General features: G+C 50.4%; 1 protein-coding gene across 6 annotated transcripts in view; it reads right to left on the bottom strand.

Moving 5' to 3' along the window:
* The window catches only part of LOC139762354 (calcium/calmodulin-dependent protein kinase kinase 1-like), a 238,194-nt gene that overhangs the window by 73,082 nt on the left and 139,419 nt on the right, over window positions 1-25,693 (bottom strand). For all 6 annotated transcript variants that reach the window (XM_071687105.1, XM_071687104.1, XM_071687106.1 and 3 more), the window contains one exon: window positions 8,949-10,116. In XM_071687105.1, the coding sequence (XP_071543206.1) occupies window positions 8,949-10,116 (1,168 nt within the window). The remainder of the gene's footprint in view (window positions 1-8,948; window positions 10,117-25,693) is intronic.

The raw sequence follows: 25,693 nt of genomic DNA, 5'->3' as shown, positions 1-25,693 counted from the left end.
AGAGAGAGAGAGAGAGAGAGAGAGAGAGAGAGAGAGAGAGAGAGAGAGACATTTTAGTAACGACACCAAAAGAGAAGAAGAGACAAACCTTCCAAGTCTTCTGGGGAGGGTGGAGAGATGCGAGGCACCCGCCCCGGGACATTAACCGACCATAATATTCCGGGGGGTCATATCGGGAACACAAACTGCCCAATGTTATATATATAGTTCTCAATGTGGGGACACCATCGATCACGGTTACGTAATAATACCGTATCTATATTCCTTGGGTGTTGGTGGGTGTGGGGGGTCACAACACACAAGCCCCCACGGATGGCTGACCAGAAGTGAACCATACATGCATACCAGAGTAAGGGAACCCTGGTGTCTATACTTGGTTCGCTCCCCACACCAGAATAACGTCAACAACAGTATAGCAACTGAGGAGAGAGAGAGAGAGAGAGAGAGAGAGAGAGAGAGACGCAGCCTTTTCCAATACACACACACACACACTATGGACTATTTTCGGATCCATCTGGGGTCTGGGCACACGGGGCCGGCCAGGCCATCGGGGGATATATAACTGACCATTTGCTACACAAGACGAGGGACGCTCAGCTCGGGGAGAGGAGGAGGAGGAGGAGGGGGCTACGCTATCACGACATACGAGGCTATTTACCCGACAGCTCGTGGGGTCACACTACCAGGAAATATCACGATATTGGCTGACGACTTGAGAGACGACTCATTGTGAGGCCCCGAGCGAGCACCCTGTGTGTGTGTGTGTGTGTGTGTGTGTGTGTTCGTGTGGCCGACCTCTCCCACGAGACGACCGCACAATATGGCCACACAGCATTCCCAGTGAAACCAAAATCTGCTGGCCCGTCTCAAGCCTGAGGGGGCGGGCGTGAGAGAGAGAGAGAGAGAGAGAGAGAGAGAGAGAGAGGTTTGCCTTCTTCCACTCCCTTGGCATTCTCACTCCCTCTAGCGACAACTTGGAGCATTTCCTGCGGCTTGTCAAGTGTGTCTGCTCCCATCCTGGGCAGGTACGGAGACACAACACTGGAGCCGTGAGCCTTGTATGGCCTCAAGATCCTTCAGTTTTCTGTGTGTCCACTTCCCAATCAGTTCAGCTTTCCAAGACCCCCTCCAGACCACATCTCACTGGAGTTCGGCCGACAGTGTCTCCCACTGTGAAAACACTTTATAACGTCGTTCAGTTCCTCGCATAAACTTATATCTTCCACTCAAAACTGTTTCCTTCTAAGACCTTTAAGCATTTATTAGTTGCTCCTCACCTGACAATTTACTCCTGATGAAATTCCTGGAAAAGTTCTGTTGCGTCTTCTGCCTCATATTCTTTCCCAAGGTCCCTTCCTCCTCCTCCTCCTTCTCCTCCGTTCTCATCCTACGACAGTCGTTTATTACTCTCCCATTCCTCTCATATACTAGTGGCTGGCTGGGAGGTCATATACTAGTGGCTGGCTGGGAGGTCATATACTAGTGGCTGGCTGGGAGGTCATATACTAGTGGCTGGCTGGGAGGTCATATACTAGTGGCTGGCTGGGAGGTCATATACTAGTGGCTGGCTGGGAGGTCATATACTAGTGGCTGGCTGGGAGGTCATATACTAGTGGCTGGCTGGGAGGTCATATATTAGTGGCTGGCTGGGAAGTCATGTTCTCTAGTGGCTGATTGGCTGGGACGTCTCCCGCATCTTCGTCACAACACATCGCCTAATGTCCTTCACTTTTGGTCTTCTCTTATTAACCCACACCAAATATTCTTCTCATCCGTCGCTTTGTATCTGAGGTTACAGGACGCCATGTCCTTACTCCTTCCTCGTCAATTTTATAGAACCGTTCATCCCAGCGCCCCGAGTCCTGGCTACTGAACTCCATTTCCCAGTTCACGTTCTCTGGGAAGTCTGAGTTCTGCATGAGTTTCATCATCACATCTTCTCTTAAGAGTCGCGTTCCACTGCTGCGCATTCTATGTCCTCATTTTACCCTGCAGTCCAACTCCGGCTCAACCTGGAGACTCTATAAGCATTACTTGAGCACTTTCCAAATGGGGGATCACAGCGTGGCATCATCTGGTCCCATGTTGCTATACGTGGCAGCATTACCTTTCACTTTCCGCCCCTCTGACTCCTAATGTGCTCAGCCACGCCGTTCCCGGGAATTTTCCTGAACACATTCTGAGAATTCCGTCTTTCCGCGAGTCTTCTCCCAAACGTGGAGCCAAGTATTCCCAGACAAATTCATCGAGGCGAAAATCATCTTTTACTACAACAATGGCATCATCTGTGAGAAAGGTTCGCTTCCTGTGCCATCCTGATTGCGTCCTAATCATTTTCGCTGAATAATAGTTCTGGTTCGTTAAGACATATCGTAACCTATAATTACTATTACTAGTTTTCTTTCTACTATTATTTTCCCCATTATATACTGAACCTCAGGGATGTTTTCAGTCGTGCTCTACCCGTATCTCGCCCTTCCCTCCTAGGGCCTATGGCGTAACCTTCACGACAAAACTGACTCATCACTTTCGTAAACTCCGTCTCCAAAAACTCAAGACAACGACTGATTTTGGTTCCCCCACCTCGGCCCCTGACACGCTCCAGCTCCTTTCCATTTGCTGCTGATCCGTCAGCATTTGTATACATTACGTCGGCTCTCAGCTGCCACAGCTTGCTCGAGCGCTGTCCTCGGCATGCTACCGCTGGGGGGATGATGCACTCTCCATTAATATCGTGTTCCATCTCTTGCCCTCGACATGTGTTTCCTTCTCTCTACCTTTCGTTCTCCCTTTCATCCATCTCTTCTGGTGATGACGACTCTGCTCAAGTCTTCACGGCGGCCAAATTTCCTTATATGAAAACGAGTGCCACTTGGCGACGACATTCCACTTGCAGTGAAATCACTGCGGGTCTACGTCCTCTACATTGTCTGTAATATTCTAAGTTTTGTTCCTCTTATCTCAAATACTGCATCTCCTATGTCTACTGCCCCCACATCCCCCCCCAAAAATTTATCCTAATGTATCCTTTTAGCACTCTTCCTCCATGCCAGACACCACCTCCAACATACATACATCCTCCCGCTTCACTAGTAACTCTGGTTCAGCTCCATTCTCTTACCTAAACCCGCGTACTATCGGGACACTCCCAAAACCCTGTAATATTGGAACAATCCCAAAAATCTGTACTATCGAGACGACCCCCTCCAGGATGTATGATTCTAAAATCTGTATTTTCCCCTCCTGAATTCTATATCATACTCGGTACCCTACCTGACCTGCCATGACTAACCCCCACATAATTCCCAATTAATTTTCGGTGATGAATTTTCTATAACGAAGCTCCCCCTTAAATCCCCGAGTCCCATTGTATCGGTATTGCCATCTGATGTATAGCTCCTCTTCAGTAGGCGGGATATCGGTTTCGTAGTCGTCTCAAATTGTTCTTTCCTGATGTACTGCCTGACAGTTTGTCCCTCAAAGAAATTAAGGCGTGGGCTTCCGTTTTCTTTCATTTGGTCCTCTTTGAACCTTGGTTGGGCCGCACGACCAAAAAGCTCTCATGTTTCCCTGTTCCTCGGCTGGTGTCTTGTCAAACAAATCCATCCATGTTTACCAAGCCATCTCTCTCTGATTTCCACCGATTCACCCACATTCATTCACATGATTTTCTGTCGAATTTGGTTTCTCTTTCGGCAAGCGTCCACCTTGCTCAAGTTTCTTGCACCAACACGCAAGATCCCGAGGCGAGAAGAGCGGCGGGGCGCCACACAGGAAACACACGGCTGATAATGCAATCCATATCAGCTGACACAATAGTCCACACTGGTACGGGAGACTGATAAAGACGAAGTGCTGACACCTGGCTATCGAGGAAGAAAACGCGTGTGATGACACGAAAAATGAATGCAGGTTGAGAGAGAGAGAGAGAGAGAGAGAGAGAGAGAGAGAGATGAGTCAGATTATGGTTACTGACAGACGCCGATAACAACTTGCCAGGCGGAAAGTGCCTAGAACTTGGCTCGGACCGACCCTCCTGTATTATCTTAATGGCGGCAATTCTTCCTCCCATTCTCCTTCTGTGGCTGTCTATTTCTTCACTCTTGTTTCTCGAGAGGCAGGGAGGAGGCGAGGGCAGAGGGAGGGACAGGAATCCCTGAGTTATGGCCGCACTCGAGAGGCTGACCACGAGTGACCAATAAAGGCGATACGCGTCCATCTGACCCCCTCCTTGTGGGGGTAAGAGGGACACTCTGGGCCACGGCGGGGACCACGTGAGAGGCCCTCAACACTCCATCTGGAACGCTATATTGACCACTAAGGAGGAGGAGGAGGAGGAGGAGGAGGGGACAGCGGGAGGATAAATGGTGCACGACTACCAACCATGTGGGACGACTAGGGAGTGGAAGGAACCGGAAGACGACCCGTAGCTACGGCAAGGACCTGAGAGATTACGACCGTCGGAGGACCTACGGGACGACCTGGATGGCAAAGGACGAAGGAGATGATAGCAGTCGTAGAGGCTTGGAGAACGATCTGGAGGAGCCGCAGGAAAGGGAGGGGGGGACGAGGGACGAGCAAGGGCACCAGGAAGGGAAGCAGGGAATTCATCTGCAGAGGAACATCATATTTACATACTTTACACACACACACACACACACACACACACACACATATATATATATATATATATATATATATATATATATATATATATATATATATATATATAATGAATAAAAGCAAGAATATTTGGTTCAGCAGGGTAGAGGGACAAGTTAGTTGGGATGCAAGTTTGAATGGAAAGAATCTGAGAAAGTGACGCGTTTTATATATCTGGGCGTGGACTTGGCAGCGAGTGGGATATGGAAGCGGAAGTGTGAGTCATAGGGTGGAGGAGGAGGAGGCGAAGGTTCTGGGAGTGATGAAGAATGTTGCGGAAACAGAGAGCGTTATCTGGAAGGGCAAAAATGTTCGAACATGTTTGAGGGAACAGCAGTTCCAACAACATCATAAGGTAGCGAGGCATGGGATATGGATAGAGGTGTGCGGAGGAGGGTGAATGCGTTGGAAATGAAATGTCTGAGGACAAACTATGGTGTGGAGTTGTCGGATCGTGTAACTAATGAAAGAGTACGAGAGCCGTGTGGTAATAAAAAGTGTGTGGTAGAGAAAGCAGAAGAGGGTGTGCTGAAATGGTTCGGACATACGGAGAGATTGAGTGGGGAAAGGTTGAGAGAGATGATATATGTGTCAGAAGTGGAGGGAACAAGGATAACCAGGAGACCAAACTGGAGACTGATGGATGGAGTGAAAAAGATTTTGAGCGATCGCGGCCTTAACATGCAGGAGGGCGAAAGGCGTGCATGGAATAGAATGAATTGGAATGATGTTGTATTCTGGGGTCAGTGCGCCTGAACCAGGGCATGTGAAACGTCCGGGGTAAGCCATGGAGAGGTCTGCGGGGCCTGGATGTAGATAGCGAGCTATGGTTTCGATGCATTACACATGGCAGCTCGTGTATGGATGTGGCCTTTCTTCGTCTGATTTCTGGGGCTTCCTCGCTGTCGCAGGGGGTGGCGATGCTCTTTCGAGTGGGTCAGGGGGGCGCCGAAAATGGATGAAGACGTGTATATATCTACATGTTTATGTATGTATGTAAATGTACGTGTATGCGTGGATGTGGATATATATATATATATATATATATATATATATATATATATATATATATATATATATATATATATATATATATATATTGCATATAGAGTGTGTGTGTGTGTATGTGAGCAAGTGTTACGTGCATCATCACTTGAGGACACACGAACACCTGAACGTGGGGCATGTGTTCCTACAAGTGTTTATGGATGCAGGACAGGTGTCGCAGGGATAGTCGTGGTGTCGGGGTGTGTTGCAGGGAGTGGCTTGGATGTATTACAGGGAGAGGCTAGCATGTATTGCAGGGGTGGCCACGGTGCCAGGATGTGTGTAATGCAGGGGTTGCCGTGATGCCAGGGTGTGTTGCATATCCCAGCCTCGGTGCCAGCAGGGGTCTGGCACCGAGGCTGGGCGGCACCTCACCTTTAACAAGAGGCCAGACAGCCATGCCTCCTGTTCATCAGTGGTGGAACTGATGATCATGTGGTGTGGCTCCACCACTCTCACCCACCCTCGTCCACATGACCACCTGTCATCCATGTTCTCCTGCTCCTCCCACTCCACCTGCCTCCTTCCACATTCTCACCCTAGTCCATTCTGGGCCCACTAACAAATGTCGCATCAGCTGTGTTCTCAGGCCCAGTCCAAAGAGCGGGGGCCGAGCCCAGCTGGTGCACGGGCCATTCCGTGTCTGGAGGTAAACAAAGTCATTCAGGCCAGCCATCTCTGTCCAGTTCATGAAATGTCATCCCGACCAGGAGGTGGGGTCATGGTCGTCCGTGTCCAGCAAGCAAGCTCCTGTGCCACACAGGGTCAGCTAGCGGTGTGTCACAGAGAGGCAGCTGGTAGTGTGCTGGGCGGTACACAGCCACGTACAGGGAGAGCAGCCCGCGTTCCTGGGTCGAAAAGTGGTAGTCTTATGCCACCTGGTGCCTTGAGACGGTTGACACAGGTGGTGGAGTATGGTGGGTGTAGCCAGAGTTACTGACCTGATGTGGGCCAGTGTGGTGAGGTGTGGTAGGTGTTGACAGTAGTACGCAGACGGTGCAAGCCAGCATGGTGGGTGTAGCCAGTGATACACACCTAGTGTAGGCCAGTGTGGTGGGTGTAGCTAGTGGTACACACCTAGTGTAGGCCAGTGTGGTGGGTGTAGCCAGTGGTACACACCTGGTGTAAGCCAGTATGGTGGAGTGTGGTGGGTGTAGCCAGTGGTACACACCTGATGTAGGCCAGTGTGGTGGGTGTAGCTAGTGGTACACACCTAGTGTAGGCCAGTATGGCGGAGTGTGGTGGGCGCTGCACTTGGCCACCGTGTGTAAGAGTAACCTTGTAGAGTATCAGACGTGAGATAAGGCGTATCCCACAGTCCTCCCGGCTCCCTGGCGCTGGCCACTCCCGCAGGGTGAATAACGCTCTCTCTTCCCCCTCCCTCCTGGCCAGGGGCCTCTCACCACTCTCCCGAAACACTCACATTTTTCAAGCGTTCTTCCATGATTAATTACCTGTCTGGTCCCCCATTCCCCCCTCCTCTCATCCCTTGCTTACTAAGAGTTCTCTTTACTTCTTTGTTGCCCTAACTTGTCAGTCGTGGGTTTTATTCCGTCATGTTACCCTTCCATTTGCCTCACACTGGCTCTTCCGTGTTTTCAATGTACCTGTGTTAACTCGCGAGTATCCATTTCCTGTGGGCCGACCTGCCCAGACTGCTCTCGTTTCATCATTGTACGTATTGTATCTTTTTCTAGTTAGACTGAATGGTTTACATTTGTCTTGTCACCTGTTATCATCACAGATGATAGCGCAAGGGGTCTCAGATATGAGCGTGTGTGTGTGTGTGTGTGTGTGTGTGTCTGTGTGTAAATACGTAATTTTACTGTATGGGGAGGGAGGTTTACACTGTTTGGACCCCATCACCCGTATGTGTGAGTGTGATTACCCACTTATTACCTAACTAAACTTTAAGGGAAGGGAGTTCTACCCTTCCCCACCACCCCCCATCTCTTGACCTTATTCCACCGTCACACAATTCCTTACCCTAATAAATGCCGTCCACATGTATCTTCCATCATTCACCTTATGCCATTCATCCACAAGTGACATTATACAAGTACTTTCCTGCCTCGTCTCTACCAAAAAGTTTCTTTCTCCACTTCTTATCATGACCTGTGGTTGGCCTGGACGTGTTCATCGCCACGTTGGTTCAGGAGCTTGAAGGCCGTGACGAAATCTCCCATTATCGTCGTGTTCGTCCACGGTGGGCAAAATAAGGGCCTCTACCCTCTCACTGTTGTGACTCAACGTTCACGTATCTCAGGACCCATCCTCGAAGCCCTCCCCTGGACTTCCCCTCGGTTAGTTCGTTGTGTTTCCTTTACACGAGATGACCAAGTGTGTCGGTAAATTGTAAGTTACGTCTAATATATTGTGTAAATGGTCTCTTGGACGCCTTTTGGTTTACGTGATTCAATGCGTCTGTCAGTGGCTTTATGCATATATATATATATATATATATATATATATATATATATATATATATATATATATATATATATATCTTTGCTTGGTTCCTTCTGTTTCTTCTTTCTAAATTCAACAAAAGATGGGAGGATTTCCAGTCCCCTGCTCCTGACCCGTTTAGGGTCAGGAGCAGGGTATCGCCGTCTACGATACACGAGCGCTATCGCGACTCGATGTTCCTCCCGCCGTCACCCTGGGCACCGCTGCCGTGGAACATTCTATTCAGAGGAAACCCAGGGGGGGGCGTGAACGCACCCGGCTGTGACTGTATACATCTACGTTCCTCCACAGTGACCTCATCACACGATATCTTAATCTACGAGTTACGTCATTCTCCTATATACTGATAAGGCAGAAATATCTAACACATGAGCAGCAAGGGACAATCCTAACCCCAGCGATGATTTGGTTTTACGGAGCAACTTCTACAGAAGAGAGAGTGAAATCGTAGGTTTGGACTGATTATATACGTCCGCCGGGCACAGAATACTTGTGTAAGGTAAACATAATACTTCCCTAAGTGGTCCTTTACGAGGCCAGCGACATCTGGGCCAGGCCATCGGCACTGTACGTGTGGACGCACTACCCCATTCATTTTCTTTACGACCAATTTAGTATCATTATGACATAACTACAGAAATAGATAACTGCTACATTCCGTTTGGAAGTCTGCTTACGACAGGTATATCATAGTAAGTCATTCACCGCAAGGCAATGTGTGTGAGGGAAGTACAGAATAGTAGTTACCCTGGTAGGGTATGCGTACTCACCTGGCCAATGGCTTCCTTGAGCTTGTACTGGTTGAGCTGCACGTATTCTCCATTCTTCTCGATGCTGACACAGCGAGACTCTTTGAGCGGCCGCCGCCGTAGTCTGGGGGAGGAGCAAGGGGACCCGTAAGGCGAGAACGGCACGTTCGGGTAGATGGGCCGCTCCCCCATGTTCATACTCTTGGACTGGATGAGTCGTGCGATGTGCGTCCCGCGGCCCGTGGACGCACACGACCCCGCTCTAGAGTTCCGGTTGCACGCGTGTGGTCCGTTCTCGTTCACAACATTTGAGCGTATATTGGCTAACGAGCCTCGTTCTACGAGGGAGTTGACCCTGGACAACTGGCGCAACTCCTCGCACACGCTGCGGCCGGGCTTGTGTTCAGTGAAGCTCCAGCCGCCGCTAGTCGGCGTGGGGATGGCTATCGTGGTCGGGAACTCGCACTGCAACGGTGGCTTTGGTGCCTCCTGTTCTGTGCTGGTCCCTGACGAGGCTGTAGCCTCCTGCTGCCCCACCACGCCCTCGGGTTTGTCACTGGTCGCCGGAGGGCCTCCCGCGACACCTCTCGCAGGCCGATCGTCTCCCTGACTAGTGCTGCTGATATGAATTCTGGCAGTCGCGTCAGCCAGGTTATCTTCCGCCTGACACTTCCCGTCATGACAGTTCTTATCTGTGCTGGAGTGGTCATTGACGGAAGGTCTGCACTTACAGGTGGGAGAGCTCTCAGTCTTCCCAGTGTTCGATCTCGCGTTGCCGGGGCTACCGGGGACATCCGGGGTTCTGGCCGCGCTAGGGCTACTACCCGGGGTGTCTGGGGTTCTGGCCGTACTCATGCTGCTGCAGGTGTCCAACGTGCTGGCAGTGTTGGGGCTGCCAGGAGTGTTGGGGAGTGTGGCAGTGTTGGAGGTCCCCGGGGGGCAAGTTTCGCTGTCAGTGGGAGCGGCGGGGCAGGTGGTGCCCGCGGGGCGTACCTCCAACGCGGCATGCGGGGCGTGGTTGGCGGAACGCTCTTCCGGCGTACGGGAGTCCTTCCGAAAGTAGCCGGGGTCGTGGTTGGCCAGCTCATCGCGGAAGGAAGCTGCTGGGTGGTGGTGTCGCTTGACAGCCCCCACGCCCAGGCCGCCACGCTCTCCACCATCACCCTCCTCCTCTTCGATCGCCGTGTGCCTGAAAACAAACAAACCAAAAAAGGTCAGTTGTCAATCACGACCAAAGGTATAGAAAACAGAATGTGACACGTCCTTGGTCATGTGGGTTTCCGACCAAGACTTCAGGGAGGGGGGATGAGTTGGTCAGGAGTGGGTGAGGATGACTGTGTGTGTGTGTGTGTGTGTGTGTGTGTGGGTTAAGAACAGAATACGGCAAGATGTGGTGGTCTCACAGAGTCCGTTCATCGTGGCCATGGTGGGATATATGTGGGATCTACGGAGTGGTGGCAACGTACAGATAATTCATACCAAACTGGTTGCGGACACCTACATAACATCTGATGATAAACATTGGGAAAGTAAACACAGCAAAGGTGAAGAGCATGAACAAACATTTATGCAACAAGATACAGCAGTAAGAACGACAGATGATGTGACAACCTAAACGTATATGGGGAGCATGGCGAGGCGAGTGTGGATGGTGCTCTGGGCAGGAGGTACGAGAGCTCCTACGGAGACCGAGAACTGTTTAGGAGGCGGGAACTGGTCTGGAAAATCACCGAGTTGACACTAAAGACGAAACAACATTTGTTCGACCGCCTGGGTTCTTCCAGCGCTACCGCACAGCCGTGTTAGCAGGGAAGAGAATGTGGAAAGTTGAGGTGCGCCGAGACCGAGACGGCTGGAATGTGATTACAGAAAAAGCTGGAAAAGCTATTGTGATCGTGTGAGCGAGGGAATTGGTTCAAAGACTCAGGCTGTACAGATGGAGAGCCTGGCCATGTCCGAGGAATGAATCAAAACAGACGACCGAGACAGGAAGGCGTGAGGGGAGGGCGGCCCAGGGACACCTGCCAGACACAAGAAAGGAAGATTCTTCTGATGTGACGGAAGCTGAGGTACGGACGCAAGGCGGAGGACACTGGTAACGACGGGGAGGTCGTGCACGCACGTCAGGTGTTACCAGGTCGTCCGGCGTGTCTGAGAACACTGAGTAACAGTAAATGATCGTCATACAAATATCATGAATAACTTACATAAACAAGAAGACGTGACACACAAGATCTGTGGTAAACCATCAACGTAAGTCAACATTGAATCTTGATCGTGTTCACTCGTGGTAACAGCCGTCCACCAACGAGAGAAGTGTCTGCATGTTACTGGTGAACACTGGCTACCCCATCAGTGCTACATCATCTGTCCCTCCCTAGCCATACCACACTCCCTCCATCATCATCTGTCCCTCCCTAGCCACACCACACTCCCTCCACCATCATCTGTCCCTCCCTAGCCACACCACACTCCCTCCATCATCATCTGTCCCTCCCTAGCCACACCACACTCCCTCCATCATCATCTGTCCCTCCCTAGCCACACCACACTCCCTCCACCATCACCTGTCCCTCCCTAGCCACACCACACTCCCTCCATCATCATCTGTCCCTCCCTAGCCACACCACACTCCCTCCATCATCATCTGTCCCTCCCTAGCCACACCACACTCCCTCCACCATCATCTGTCCCTCCCTAGCCACAACACACTCCCTCCACCATCATCCGTCCCTCCCTAGCCACACAACACTCCCTCCACCATCATCTGTCCCTCCCTAGCCACACCACACTCCCTCCACCATCATCTGTCCCTCCCTAGCCACACCACACTCCCTCCACCATCATCCGTCCCTCCCTAGCCACACCACACTCCCTCCACCATCAACCGTCCCTCCCTAGCCACACTACACTCCCTCCGTCATCATCCGTCCCTCCCTAGCCACACCACACTCCCTCCACCATCATCTGTTCCTCCCTAGCCACACCACACTGCCTCCACCATCACCTGTCCCTCCCTAGCCACACTACACTCCCTCCGTCATCATCTGTCCATCCCTAGCCACACCACACTCCCTCCACCATCATCTGTTCCTCCCTAGCCACACCACACTCCCTCCACCATCATCCGTCCCTCCCTAGCCACACCACACTCCCTCCACCATCACCTGTCCCTCCCTAGCCACACTACACTCCCTCCGTCATCATCTGTCCATCCCTAGCCACACCACACTCCCTCCACCATCATCTGTCCCTCCCTAGCCACACTACACTCCCTCCACCATCATCTGTCCCTCCCTAGCCACACTACACTCCCTCCGTCATCATCTGTCCATCCCTAGCCACACCACACTCCCTCCACCATCATCTGTCCCTCCCTAGCCACACTACACTCCCTCCATCACCATCCGTCCCTCCCTAGCCACACCACACTCCCTCCACCATCAGCTCCGGCAACACGTTCAGCTGGTACGTTTGCCTCATCAAGACCTCGTTACCAGGAGGCGGCGGGGAGAGGAGCGGGAGAAGCCCCCGGGGTAGAGGTCCACCCTGCCACTATCACACCAACATTAGGGAACATAAAACGCCATTTAGGATCAGATCCTCTCCAGCCCGGTACCAGCGTAAAACTACCTCCCCACAGTATACAAATGATGATTACCCACACTGGCACACACTTGTACGTAAATGCAGACAGACCAGCACAATTACACACACACACCCACACACATATACAAACGCGCTCAGAAGCGGTCCTCCAGCCTTCACAGTGATAGCCTGGCCATCAACAAACTCCACGACATCGGTCTTCCCTTCTACTGCCACATCCAATATTTACTACTGATACGGTAGCAGCGCGCATGTCCCCGACAAGACCACAATACCAATAAGACAATATGACGAGGTACGTACCAGGTATTCTATCAAAGCACAATATCTCTGCATCGAGCTGCTTACTCACTATGACTGACCGGGATATACATAAATGCATCCCGTCCAGGGATGAACCAATCCCGGCAAACCTTCACAGATCTTCCGGTAATCAATATGATATTTCTCCCGTCACCTGCGTGGCTCAGTCCTCTCCCCCTGTCATCCTTCATGAGGGGACAGTAAAGGGATCATGTCTTTTGTACCCAAGTCCAGTCCGCGAGGGGAGCGCCCGCCCCTGCCTCTCTGCGTCGCACATGCCACACCTCATCCTCACTTCCCCGTCCCTCGCAACCCTCAGCGACATCCACTGTGTCCTCCAGCGGCAAGTGTCCGGCTGCGTCTCTTGGTTGACCGTCATTAGCGTCAGGAGAATCCTCACCCCAACCTCCCCGTCCGAGCCACCGTGAGGCCACGATCATCACCTCACTCACCTCCCTTCCTCCCTCCCTCCCTGAAATTAATTCCAAAAAAATGTTCCAGGATTTTCGTACAGTAACTTCGCTTTCACTCTCTTGTTTGCTACCCTTCGCTCCAAACACACACACTCTCTCTCTCTCTGTGCGTACTTCCGTTCCTTTCCCCCACCACTCACACTGTCCTCTGTCTCCCATACCATGAATAATTGAGACCACGGCCCTCGTCCTCCCACTATGGTCACCCACGGGGTGGTTCCCTCACAGCCCCGTCGGCAACCACACTGTTACCCGCACCTGTAGCTGTAATCGGCTCTCATTAGTCCCCGAATTTTCTCTTCTCACTCGCTTTATCTTTCGTGCAATACTTCATGTTTTGTCTTTATACTCTCATCATCGTTATCCTTGTCTATCCTGTGTGGCTGAAGAGGGACGAGGCAGTGTGGCGCGGAGCGAGGGTTGGGTGAACACCAGCCAGTCACGGGAGCCTCCACGACCGCACCGCTCGGCTCCAGAGAGGCCAGGGAATGGATCCCGTACCTGTACTGATGGCGCCCTCCGTGAGACAATTAACACAACACAGCTACTGGTGAAATCTCCGCCAGGGATCATGGTGATCACTGCTTACTGTAACTGTTCCTTCGAGGCGACGCCAACGATGAGAATCATGCGTCTATACAACGAGAGAAAAAATGACCTTTTAGCTGATGAAGTGGGTGGAATGCCTGGTGAATATCTGATGAATACCTGGTGAGGTCTTCGACCCCCCCTCCACAGACCAGAGTGTTGGTGAAGGGCCTGATATGTAATCCACGGGAAGATCCTACAGAGCAATAACGGCGTCACGGCTGTGAGGGGAGGGAAGGTACTAGCATGAGGGACGATCCATCGCCCGTAAAGGCAGTATGAGGTGTGAGGCGCTTTGCTCAGGGTACGTGTGACCACGCCACCAAACTCCATCACTATCCCCAGTGGTGCAGACAAAACCCGACCAAACCCGACGGTAAGAACCACATCGACGCACTACCGTCTGCGACACATGGGAGAGGGAAGCTATGGAACACGTCTCAGTGCCGGATGATGACGCTTAAAAAAAACAGATGAAGGTCACGACACAAAGCAGTGGGTGATATGAGTGGGACACTCGACCAAAAACAAGAAAAAATGACATGACAAAGGCTAATGGGCGCGCGTGCATGTGTGTGTGTGTGTGTGTGTGTGTGTGTGTGTACAGTTTCTGTGAATCATCTTCCAATATAACCATGCGAGTCACGGGGGTTTCGAGGCTTCGCGTTACCATGTCACAAGTTGTCGACACAGGCCACAGGTCGGTGTACACCAACACACCTCGTCCTGACACCGGCGCTGCTGACTCGTATCTCGACACAACAACAACACCATTGATAACGCGATAACCTGCAACACGTATGTTTAATCTACAAGTAATGATTTCTGGCGATATTTTTGACTTTCTTTTCTAATGAGGTCACGGGCAACTCAAGCCCTAAGCGAGGCCATCTTATTAACGCTATATATATATATATATATATATATATATATATATATATATATATATATATATATATATATATATATATATATATATATATCCCTGGGGATAGGGGAGAAAGAATACTTCCCACGTATTCCCTGCGTATCGTAGAAGGCGACTAAAAGAGGAGGGAGCGGGGGGCTGGAAATCCTCCCCTCTCGTTTTTTTTTTTTTAATTTTCCAAAAGAAGGAACAGCTGGGTTGACTGTGGACCGACTACCGCAACCAAGATTCGAACCTATGCGCTCGACCCCTGGGCGGCCCGTGAATGCGTGCATCATGGCGCAGGTCAACGGTGAAAATAATTTGAGAACAAAAAGATTTGAACCTACGCTTTTGTCCATTTTTCCTCTCCCGAAATATAGCGTACAGCAAAACAAACACGAGAATACACATCGAGTGATGAGACACTCACCCCTGTCACCCCCCCACCCCACTACACAACCTTATCCAAATGTCTCAAGAATACTAACTCAACAAAGAAAGAGTGACTGATAATAATGAGAAGGATGCAAGTGACATTGATGTATACCCGTTCATACTGAAGGTAAACTATAAACTGGAAGTGAACGGGTGGTATACTCGTTCATAATAAAGGTAAACTGGAAGTGAGGGGAAGGTATCCTGGTTTACAAGGATAAGTACACAGCAAGTCAAGCGAAAGTAAACATATACTGATACATGACAACTGAAGCCGTGGCACACGGCAGTGAAAAGCTGACACCGGACGGAAGTGCCGGCAGTGACCCTTGACAGTGGCTGTACAGCAAGCAGAGAGCAGTGTCGACAGTGAGAAGCCCCCTCTTCCTGGGTCCGCTGGGATGAGGGCTGACAGGAAAAAGAGAGAGAGAGAGAGAGAGAGAGAGAGAGAGAGAGAGAGAGAGAGAGAGAGAGAGAGAGAGAGAGAGAGAGAGAGAGCCGTTGCATCTTTGACGTCCGTCGAACCACCAATGTTGCAGGGGACACGACACGTCGCTCCCGGCCTGACACCACCCCTGAGGCGCCACCCAGGTCAAAAGTTCGCCCCAGCCGGGGTCTCTCCTCCTAGGTCATCCCCTCCACCCTCCTCGCCTCCCTCCCTCTACCTCTAATTCCTTTCCATCCATCTACATACAACAGCGAGTTGCACGATCTACCTCCCCTCTCTACCCCTAGCACTCACATGATTCTATGTCAAACTCCCTTTTGTCTTCTTAGTGCCGCAGGTTCCAGCTGCAGAGGAGTCCTCCTCCTCCAGGCCAGGTCTAGACATACGGAAAGTTGAAATAAAGACAAAAACGTGAAGACAGAAGAGGGGGAAACAATCCGTGGGCTTTAGAGGAAGTGGAAAACTTGCCTTCTACAATGAGGGCCAGATTGTATTTGCCTGGAAAGACAGGAGAGGGTAAAGAGTTCCGGATCTTTTGTGATATGCTGAAATAAACACAGCAACGGTACGCCCTTGACCGGCTCGCTTTGGATTCGACTTTGCTGAGTAAGTATGTGGAGCTCGAAACTCCCCTGATGTGCGAGCAGTACTCCAGAACAAGGACTGATCAATCCTTTGTATAATCGAAGCACAAGAGGAAAACTTTCAGCAACTGAAGGGCACCACGAGTTTCGTACAGACAGACAGACAATGTTATCTGTGTCAAGTGGGGTCGTCTAGACAGATTCGACGTTACGGTGATGAAAAATACGTTGACAGTGTTAAGTGGAGGAGTTAATGAGCCACCAAAAGAGATGAGAACGGTGCAATGAGTTTCGAGAAGGGGAGGTCGGAACAAATCTGGTTTTAGAGATGTAAAACGTTATTAAGCTGTGACTGCTCGTTGGGATACCCCCGTCTATATCTTAAGCTGCGACTGCCCACTGAGATATCCCGTCCAAATCTGAGCCTCTATGTTGGCTGTTGTGACGAGACATAGAATGAGCAACAAAATTTGGAGCACATTGAAAAGAAGTTGGGGGATGCTGCTAATGAGCCGTCGGCGTATGAACGAATCAGGTTATCTGTGGCGCGGCGTACGTGAGAGATACCGTTACTGATAAAGGAAAGGGACACGGTTGATCTACCGACAAATGAGGACACAGACCGGCCACAAAGGAGGCCAGAAATGAGAGAACAGAGGGAGGGAAGAAAGCTAAGACAGGTGAGCTCGGAGATCAGACCCCAGATGCCATATCCTATTACAAGCTTTCAATATATCAAGAGCGTAAGATTCCCTTAAGGCTCTCAGAGAGGATGACCAGATATTAGCAAGGAAGGAGAGAGCATTACCGGCAGGCAGGTCTCGCTCTGCGGAAGCCATACCGAGGATCAGGGTGAGGACTGTGAGATCCAAGATGCCTAAGGATATGGGATTTGAGGAGACTCAAAGACTCTGGAAATGGTGGACTATTAAGGCGACGGGACGCTGGCTGGAAGGGTTAGAACGGCAACCCCCTCCTGGCTGGGCTAAGATACGTCTTCAAGAAGAGGGAAACGTTTTGATATTCTTTTTGAGCAGGAGAGAAGCACACACGCCAGGCTCACAAGCACACACTCCTCCTTCAGAACACAAGCGAGGGATGTCGTCTGGTCATTCAGCCTCGCCCACGTCGAGGGAAATGCTTTATGGAAGGTGCGAGAAGACATTATCGAGAGGAACACAACATTACACCAGTGGCCAGCCCATTACCCTCCAGTGGTCGTATCGTCGTGCTCAAGAGTCGTAGTAACATGTTCATGAGTCGTATCGTCGTGCTCAAGGGTCAGAGCGTCGTACTCAAGGGACGCACCGATGTGCTCAAGGGTTTTACCGTCGTACTCAAAGGTCGTACCGTTGTGCTCAAGGGTTTTACCGTCGTACTCAAGGGTCGTACTGTTGTGCTCAAGGGTCTGAACGTCGTACTCAAGGGTCCGAGCGTCGTACTCAAGGGTCCGAGCGTCGTACTCAAAGGTCGTACCGTTGTGCTCAAGGGTCCGAGCGTCGTACTCAAGGGTCCGAGCGTCGTACTCAAGGGTCTGAGCGTCGTACTCAAGGGTAGTACCGTCGTGCTTAAGGGACTGACCGTCGTACTAAGGGGATTTATTCACACATTAAATTCTTCTCGTTTCCCTGTCAAGTCTTTCGCACTGAAGAACACAATGCTCTTTATACATTCTGATGCATAATCTTGGATCATTCACTTTGAGACAAACTCCAGACACTCCAGTGGAGGATGTAAGCTTGGCTGTGTGTGTGTGTGTGTGTGTGTGGTACCGTCACAGGTGTTGAGTAACATTATCGTAGAATATATCGGTGACAGCCGCCAGGCAACCAACACATGATAACGATACAGTATCAATATCTCGAAACAACATGTCAGTATCTCCTTGCGTGTCGCGGACGGCGACTAGGAAGGTCGGGAGTACAGTGGGTGGAAGGCTGGAAATCCTGACCTCCTGTATCATCACTCGCTACAATTAAGAAGCAGAGCTAAGCAGGGATTCCCCTCCTCCCCCTTGTTGGCAGAGTGATCTGTCTCTGACGTTACCTGGCGAGGGGTGAGGGGAGAAGCCAACAGTGATATCAAAAATTGAAGGACTCCGACGACACGAGCCTTGGGTACGATGGCGTGACCCCCCCTGACCTGTGCCAGAATATTCCCCACATTAAGCGCTCCTCTCATGTCCCATTTTAATCCCGGCCACTCTTTGTGGCGCCCTTTTTTATATGCAAATATCAAAGGTGTTGACAATAACGGCATTACCAACGCCTGCGACGCACAGGGTCACACATTTCAACAAGGTCCATACGGTTATGTGTCTGGGGTTCTCCTCCACACGTTAAATGGGATCCCCTTAACTTTGTACACACTTTTTACCCTTCAAGTCAACAGCTCTGTAACGAGTAGACGAGCATAAAGAATTCTATTCTATTCTCATTTCTCTCGTATTTTCGAATCTGTCCATGAATGATCCGAGAGACTGCTAAATGCATGGGAATACTCGATAATACAGAATCGACCACACATGTTAAGGAGGCTTTTTGAGGTACTGTGTGGTGGGTGGGGGGTAAGGACGTGGGTTGGGATGGTACACACACCTCGCCGGCGCGTCCTGCTACGCTCTGACCCATACCATCACACTATAAAAACTTAAGCTAAAATTTCATTTTCTCGTAGTACTCCTAGGCTACCATGAACCAAATTATCTTTAGGTCAAATGTATTGAAATGCTGGGGACGCCCTTGGGTGGCTGCCTGTCACTATGACGAAGTAGGCAAGTTAGTGTGGGATGGCACCTACCCAAAGCGCCCATCTGCAGACATCACCCTACCCCGCACCAACCATACCTCACCACACAACTCACCCACTTGACACGACGCAGGTTCCTGATGAGGAAAGGTTACATGGATGCGCCAATGAGCCCTCTAATGATAAGAAAGGCTCGGGATACGGCTACTTAAATATTCCTTAATGAAGATCCAGTTCCCTTACTGACGTCCAAACGGGGTTTAGTACCTTTATAACACGATCGAGTTATGTAAGGGGTTCTTTGGTTTACCTCACGAGACGTGCAACAGGAGGACGTACGTGTGTGTGAGGCCGTCTGCTGAACCACCGCTGAGAACGCTATGAAGGTTGACTGACTCGACTCACCATCAACCTACAGTTCTCACCTTACGTTACCAACGTCCTTGTTGAACCTACCGAACACCACGGCAAGACCCATTAAGGCAAGACCCTTAACGGGTGATGCCTTTCTGCTATTTGGCATATATGTGTGTGTGTGTGTGTGTGTGTGTGTGTGTGTGTGTGTGTGTGTGTGTGTGTGAAGGTTCCAATGTATCGCGAGTTACTGTAACCAGATATCATCACAAAACATAGAGTAAGAGGTTCAAAACATTCGCCTCACCCAGGTGATGAGCACGGTGGGGATCCTGAGTACGCTACACTGGCCACGTCATACACCTACGTCAAGTGGAAGAGGAGCGTCACTACTGTACATAACGTGGCATATTGTGCCATGAACCAGGGTGTACCAGGATACACCAGTGTGCACCAGGATACACCAGTGTGCACCAGGATACACCAGTGTGCACCAGGATACACCAGTGTGTACCAGGATACACCAGTGTGTACCAGGATACACCAGTGTGTACCAGGATACACCAGTGTGTACCAGGATAAACCAATGTGTACCAGGATACACCAGTGTGTACCAGGATACACCAGTGTGCGCCTGGATGTACCAGGGAAATTCACCAGGGGAGGAGAACCGAACCGACGTTGCCTGATTTGCTGAGAAGTGCCAATATCCTCTCTCTCTCACCATTCCCTCCGGCCCACACCACTCCACTCCCTCCGGCCCACACCACTCCCTCCAGGCCACACAGTGCCACTGCACAACACTCCGAAACTCATGACCTTAGAAAAGATTAAAGCGGGAGGGTGGTCTGGCAGGGTCAAGGTCCCCAAGGCCACACATCACTGGCCTGGTCCTCCCTTACTACCATTCACCACACAGGTCTGACCTGGCTCACCCACTGACCTGGTCCTCCCTTACCACCATTCACCACATAGGTCTGACCTGGCTTACCCATTGACCTGGTCCTCCCTTACTACTATTCACCACACAGGTCTGACCTGGCTCACCCACTGACCTGGTCCTCCCTTACCACCATTCACCACACAGGTCTGACCTGGCTCACCCACTGACCTGGCCAACCCTCCCCCCCCAACCACCTACCCTTACATAACACCTCCCACGCATACGGAAACTTAAGCCACCCGGCCACTTCTAGCAGCAGTTTTCCCCCATCTGTCGGCAAGCTCTGATAAAACCTTGCCAGGGCATTACTTTACGAGCTCCCATTAACCATGGCATAACGAGGGCCTCCCTCGTTAACCATAGCTTAACCCAAGGCTGGCGGGGATTACCGGGAGGCCAGGCCAGGCCAGGCCAGCCCCCCGGGGTGGGAGAGGGGTAGGGGGGGACTCAATTATAATCCCCCCGCCACAGAAGTCAACAATATTCTCCTCCAGTAATGGCAGACGCCAGCCCCCGGGGAACAGACGCTGATGACATGGGTTCATCTCGCCGAGCACGACGGTATGAACCCCCTGAGCACGGCGGCGGTGCGAACCCTGGAGCATTAAGAGTGCGACACCCTGAGGACGAGGGTGCGAGCTAAGATCGAGACGGTACGACCCCTTAAGCACGACGGTACGACCCTTGAGCACGATGGTACGACTCCCAGAACACAACAGCATGACCCGCGGGTATGACAACGTGACCTCTGACCTGACCTTACCATGTACCATGCCATGATATATTCTCCCAGTACACTAGTGCACACACACACACACACACACACACACACACACACACACACACACACACACACACACACGCACGCACACACACACGCACACACACACACACACGAACGAACGGCAGCAACGAAATTACCACCACCACCAGCTGCTACCACATGCCATCATCACCAGCTGCTGCTGCTATCACCATCATCATCACCAGCTGCTGCTATCAGCTGCCATTCGTGGACACATGGAGTTCTCGGGGTGTGTGTGTGTGTGTGTGTGTGCCTTCACCCGCAACAGCCAGGGATGGGCCCAGGCTGTTGGATTTAGTCGTTGGTCGAGCGAGCAAGTGGCAGCCGTAGCCCTCATGCCTACATAGCCCCCACAGCCTGGCTGGTCTGGCACACTCTGTAGGTACTTGTCCAGTGCACTCAGGAACTTCTGCACCAGGCATCCCACGCTGTTTCTGATGGTAGATGGCAAAGTGCTGCAGTCTTGTGCCCCGCGTGTTTAAGTGTTCTTTCTTTTCCTGCATATGGTGGCACCTTTGGATTTATGGGGTAGTATTGTATTATACAGTCTTCCATGTCTGTCGTGCCAGCAGGATGTTATTTCCGAACGTAGATGGGGAACCATACCTTGTAGGATTATCTAAGTGGAGATGATGACAAACCTTCCCGGTCTGCGCTCCAAGGAGTGTAGACTTTTCAGTAGTTCTCAATAATTTAGTTCCATTTACCACATCGACGTAGGCTGTGAAAGATCTCTGGACACTTTCTAAATCTGCAATTTCGCTCACCTTGTAGGGTGATGTTAGAACACAGCAATACTCTCTATCCGTTAAAGAATTAGTGCTTTGAATAATATCATTACTGCTTTTTCTTCTCTCGTCTTGAAGGTCCGTAGGATCCATCCTGCCATCCTCCTGCATGAGGTAACTGTTGTTTTGTTGTGTTCAGTGAAGGTTGGGCCGTCATACATTATCACTCCCCCGGTCTTTCACATTATTCATCTGGTTTATGATAGCATCTGTGTCTGCCCGGTATTGTTTTTTTTTTTTTTTTTCATTTCTTCATATTTCCCACATAAGAGAGTTGAAATTCATCTCTATAGAAAAGCATGTTATTCTCAGCTGCCTAGTTAAATCCTTGCCGTTTGTCTTTCTGTGGCCTTCTGGCATGTTCTATTGATGGAATTTCCACACTTACTCTTGTACCACCTGCAAAGGATGAAATGGAACCGTGGCTCGTGTTTGCGTCAGTGTCAGATATAAGAATAAGGAACAGGATGGGTGCAATTACAGTTCCTTAGGGATTGTGGTTTTTACTATGGAGACACTGGAGATGGCATGATTTACAACTACGTGTTGTGATCCAATAGTTACGAAGTTGTATATCCATCTCCCAACTTCTCCCAACTGTTCCCATCTCTCGCATTTTATGCGCCATGACTCCATTGGTCAAATGTGTCAAATGCTTCTGTAAACTCTGTGCAAATCACGTCAGCAATATCTCTGTTTCCCACAGCCTCAACACTCCGATCATAATGGACAGCTGGTGTGAGAGGCAGTACTACTGGTGTCACAATGAATAAATGGCGACAAAATATCTCCTGCCGACCAGGCGCGGTGTGTTTGGAACCCAGAAATAAATAAATGGACACACACACATTCTCCTGCTGGAAACCCGCCTATTAAGCTGGGAAAATATGTGTCGACCGGTATTATCATCCACGCGGCTGGGAAAGGCTTTGCTCGCGCAGGGGCTCAGGAAAAATGTATAAAGATTCTGCCCCCCCCCGCAAAAAAAATTCATTTTAAGACAAGGTAAGAGTGGAGATGGTGACCGCGGAAGGCGTCGTGGTCCGCAGGGGCAGTGTAACGACCATCCTTATAATACGTCATATTGTCGGCGACGCTACACATCTCAACATCATCTCGTGTTATGAAATCGCACGACCTCGACCACTTGCGTCCACTCTGACCTACGCAGTGGGAGGCTCACTCGCGTTGGACCCGGAGCCAAGTCGTTTACGGCAGACCCTGGAGAATTATGGAGGTCCGGCTGATTGGCTGAAGTCAGGTGTGGGTCGACCTCGTGCTGTGAGGGTCACTGTCGTCTATCTGCTCTGTTCCTCGGCCCATGGCCTTACCGAGGTCACATAAGGTCACACGGGGTTGATGTCAGAAGACGGTGGGCCAAGTGTCGAGGAAGCCGTGAGAGTATTATTTCATGGGGACCAGGTGGGTTGGGCAGGTGGCGGGAGGGTGTGAGACTTCGTAAACAACACTCGGGGATGAGGAGGAGGTCTGTAGCGTCTCCGATAGGACGTAGCTAGTGACGTTACAGTGTTTCCCGGTAGCCACGAGCGATGAGCTGGTTTGCCTGGCTGGAGACACACGAGTCATGGTCACCAAGACGAGGCGGACAGCCTCGCTGGCAGCCCTGCCCGTGCGAGGCCCGAGCAAGGCCTCTTCTGCAGGTGGTGTGGTGACAGCCTCCAGTGGGGCGCGGGTCCTGCTCCCTTATGAAATACTCATACTTTCTCACCCTTCATAATTCTTCTCTCTCTCTCTCTCTCTCTCTCTCTCTCTCTCTCTCTCTCTCTCTCTCTCTCTCTCTCTCTCTCTCTCTCACCAGCCCTATGTTCTCTCCCTTCCCCCAACTCCTGTCCCAGCATTCAACGTCCCTTCCATTCCTCAGCTTTCTTCCCCTCTCCCTCTCTGTATATCAACAAATATTTGATGTACAGTTCAACTTCGCCGACCCCCGGGGCAGGTAGTACCAGCAGCGGCCACCAGCCTTGGATGGCGCTCTTACTACACCCCCAATCTTCACATGCTCTGTAAGAACATTAAGCCCCCTCTCCCTACTTCTACTCTCTCTCTCTCTCTCTCTCTCTCTCTCTCTCTCTCTCTCTCTCTCTCTCTCTCTCTCTCTCTCCAAGAGAGGAGACTAGGCAATGGCGGTAAACAATGACAACAAAATGTCTCTATGATGAGTGTGGTCTACAGAACGCAGCAAAAGCTAATGAGAGTAAATATGCGACGACATGCAAAGAAGAGCGACAAAACAACACGGGGCTCAGGGAAAACTCACGCGAGACAACCCTCTCGCAAAGTTATATTAGAGTCATTTCCGAGGTTACACGAAAGAGAACGATGGACGGACTGTGTGTAATTGGACTTCCAAAACGCACTTGGCACGGTACCATACAGAAAATGGTTATAGAACCTGGAATAATGGGGAAACACCTCGACGGGTATTAGAGCGGGAGAAGGCAAGCCTTCTCGCATTGGGATGGGGTCACCAGTGGCGTGCCGCAGGGCTCGCTCCTGGGACCATTACTCTTCCTGATCTACCGTCATTGATCTGCTAGGACAGGACAGGACTCGTATGTGAGTGTAAGGGAAGTAAAGAATGATGAGGACTGTATCATCTTGCATGAAAGCCAAGATAATCTCTACAAATGGTTTAATACATGATTGTTGACATTCAACCCGATTTGAGTGCAAAGTAATGTGGATGGAAAACACTGTAAGGAAAGGAGGCCTCGATGGCTGTATTAACCAGCGGGAACTAAGCTGCAGGAATCTGTGTGTGTGTGTGTGTGTGTGTGTGTGTGTGTGTGTGTGTGTGTGTGTGTGTGTGGTAGTCGACATTTTACCCACCTTGTCGACAATCCTACACCTTTAAGAGCTTTGTCAGTAAGACAATCCATCTAATAAATATAAGACTTGCATAAAAGCGCATGGATCAGCTCATATTCTGCTACCTACTTATAAACTGGGTCAGAACTAGATTATGCTTCTCAAGTCTGGTCAACGCACTTATAGAAACAAAATAAAGGAGAGGTGTCAAGAGAAGTGCAATAAAGACGGTAATACTACAATCAAGAAAGCTGTGTTACGGTGAGAGATTAGAGGCCATACATTTCCCCACGACGGAAGACAGAGCTCTGAGTGAGGAGGGATGAACTGATCCCAACTTTTAGTTTATAAATACCAGTTTAACGATCTCGAGAGTAAAGAGTTCTTCACGTGTTGAGGAGAAAAATAGAACCACCAGAGGCCATAACGAGAAACTAAGCAAGACACTCGTTAAGGGAGATGTAATGTAAGACTATTATATCAGAGTGGAGGATAAAATGGATAAGCTGAATGATGAAACAATGTAGCTCAGTGTACAAACGTTTACAACGTTGTGTCTTGGTGGAGAGAGTGTCAACAGATGCCGGGTCCCCCAAGAGTGTAGACGCTCGTCCTTATAATGCACAAACAGGTAAACAAACAGGGATTAGAAGATACAGTATGCCATCATGATACGCAGACGACGCTATCTTGGGAAACAGAACTCTGGCAGATAGTGAGCAGTCCACACCCGTAGCCTGACACAGACAAACAGCTAAACTGGGCTCACAGGTGGCGACTGAATTTTCGCATCGATAAGTGCACAGTCTTACACACTGCCGCCAGTAATGACCGGGATACAGCATGAATTCTAATGAGCTTGTTCACGTAAATGAGGAAAACGACAGGTGTAAATAATCTCTGATGACCTGAAACCAAGCGGGCAGAACGTAGTTAGAGACAGTAACAA

The sequence above is a fragment of the Panulirus ornatus genome, chromosome 43 (genome assembly GCF_036320965.1).
Source record: "Panulirus ornatus isolate Po-2019 chromosome 43, ASM3632096v1, whole genome shotgun sequence".
Lineage (NCBI taxonomy): Eukaryota > Metazoa > Arthropoda > Malacostraca > Decapoda > Palinuridae > Panulirus > Panulirus ornatus.
This window is presented reverse-complemented; position numbering and strand designations above follow the sequence as displayed.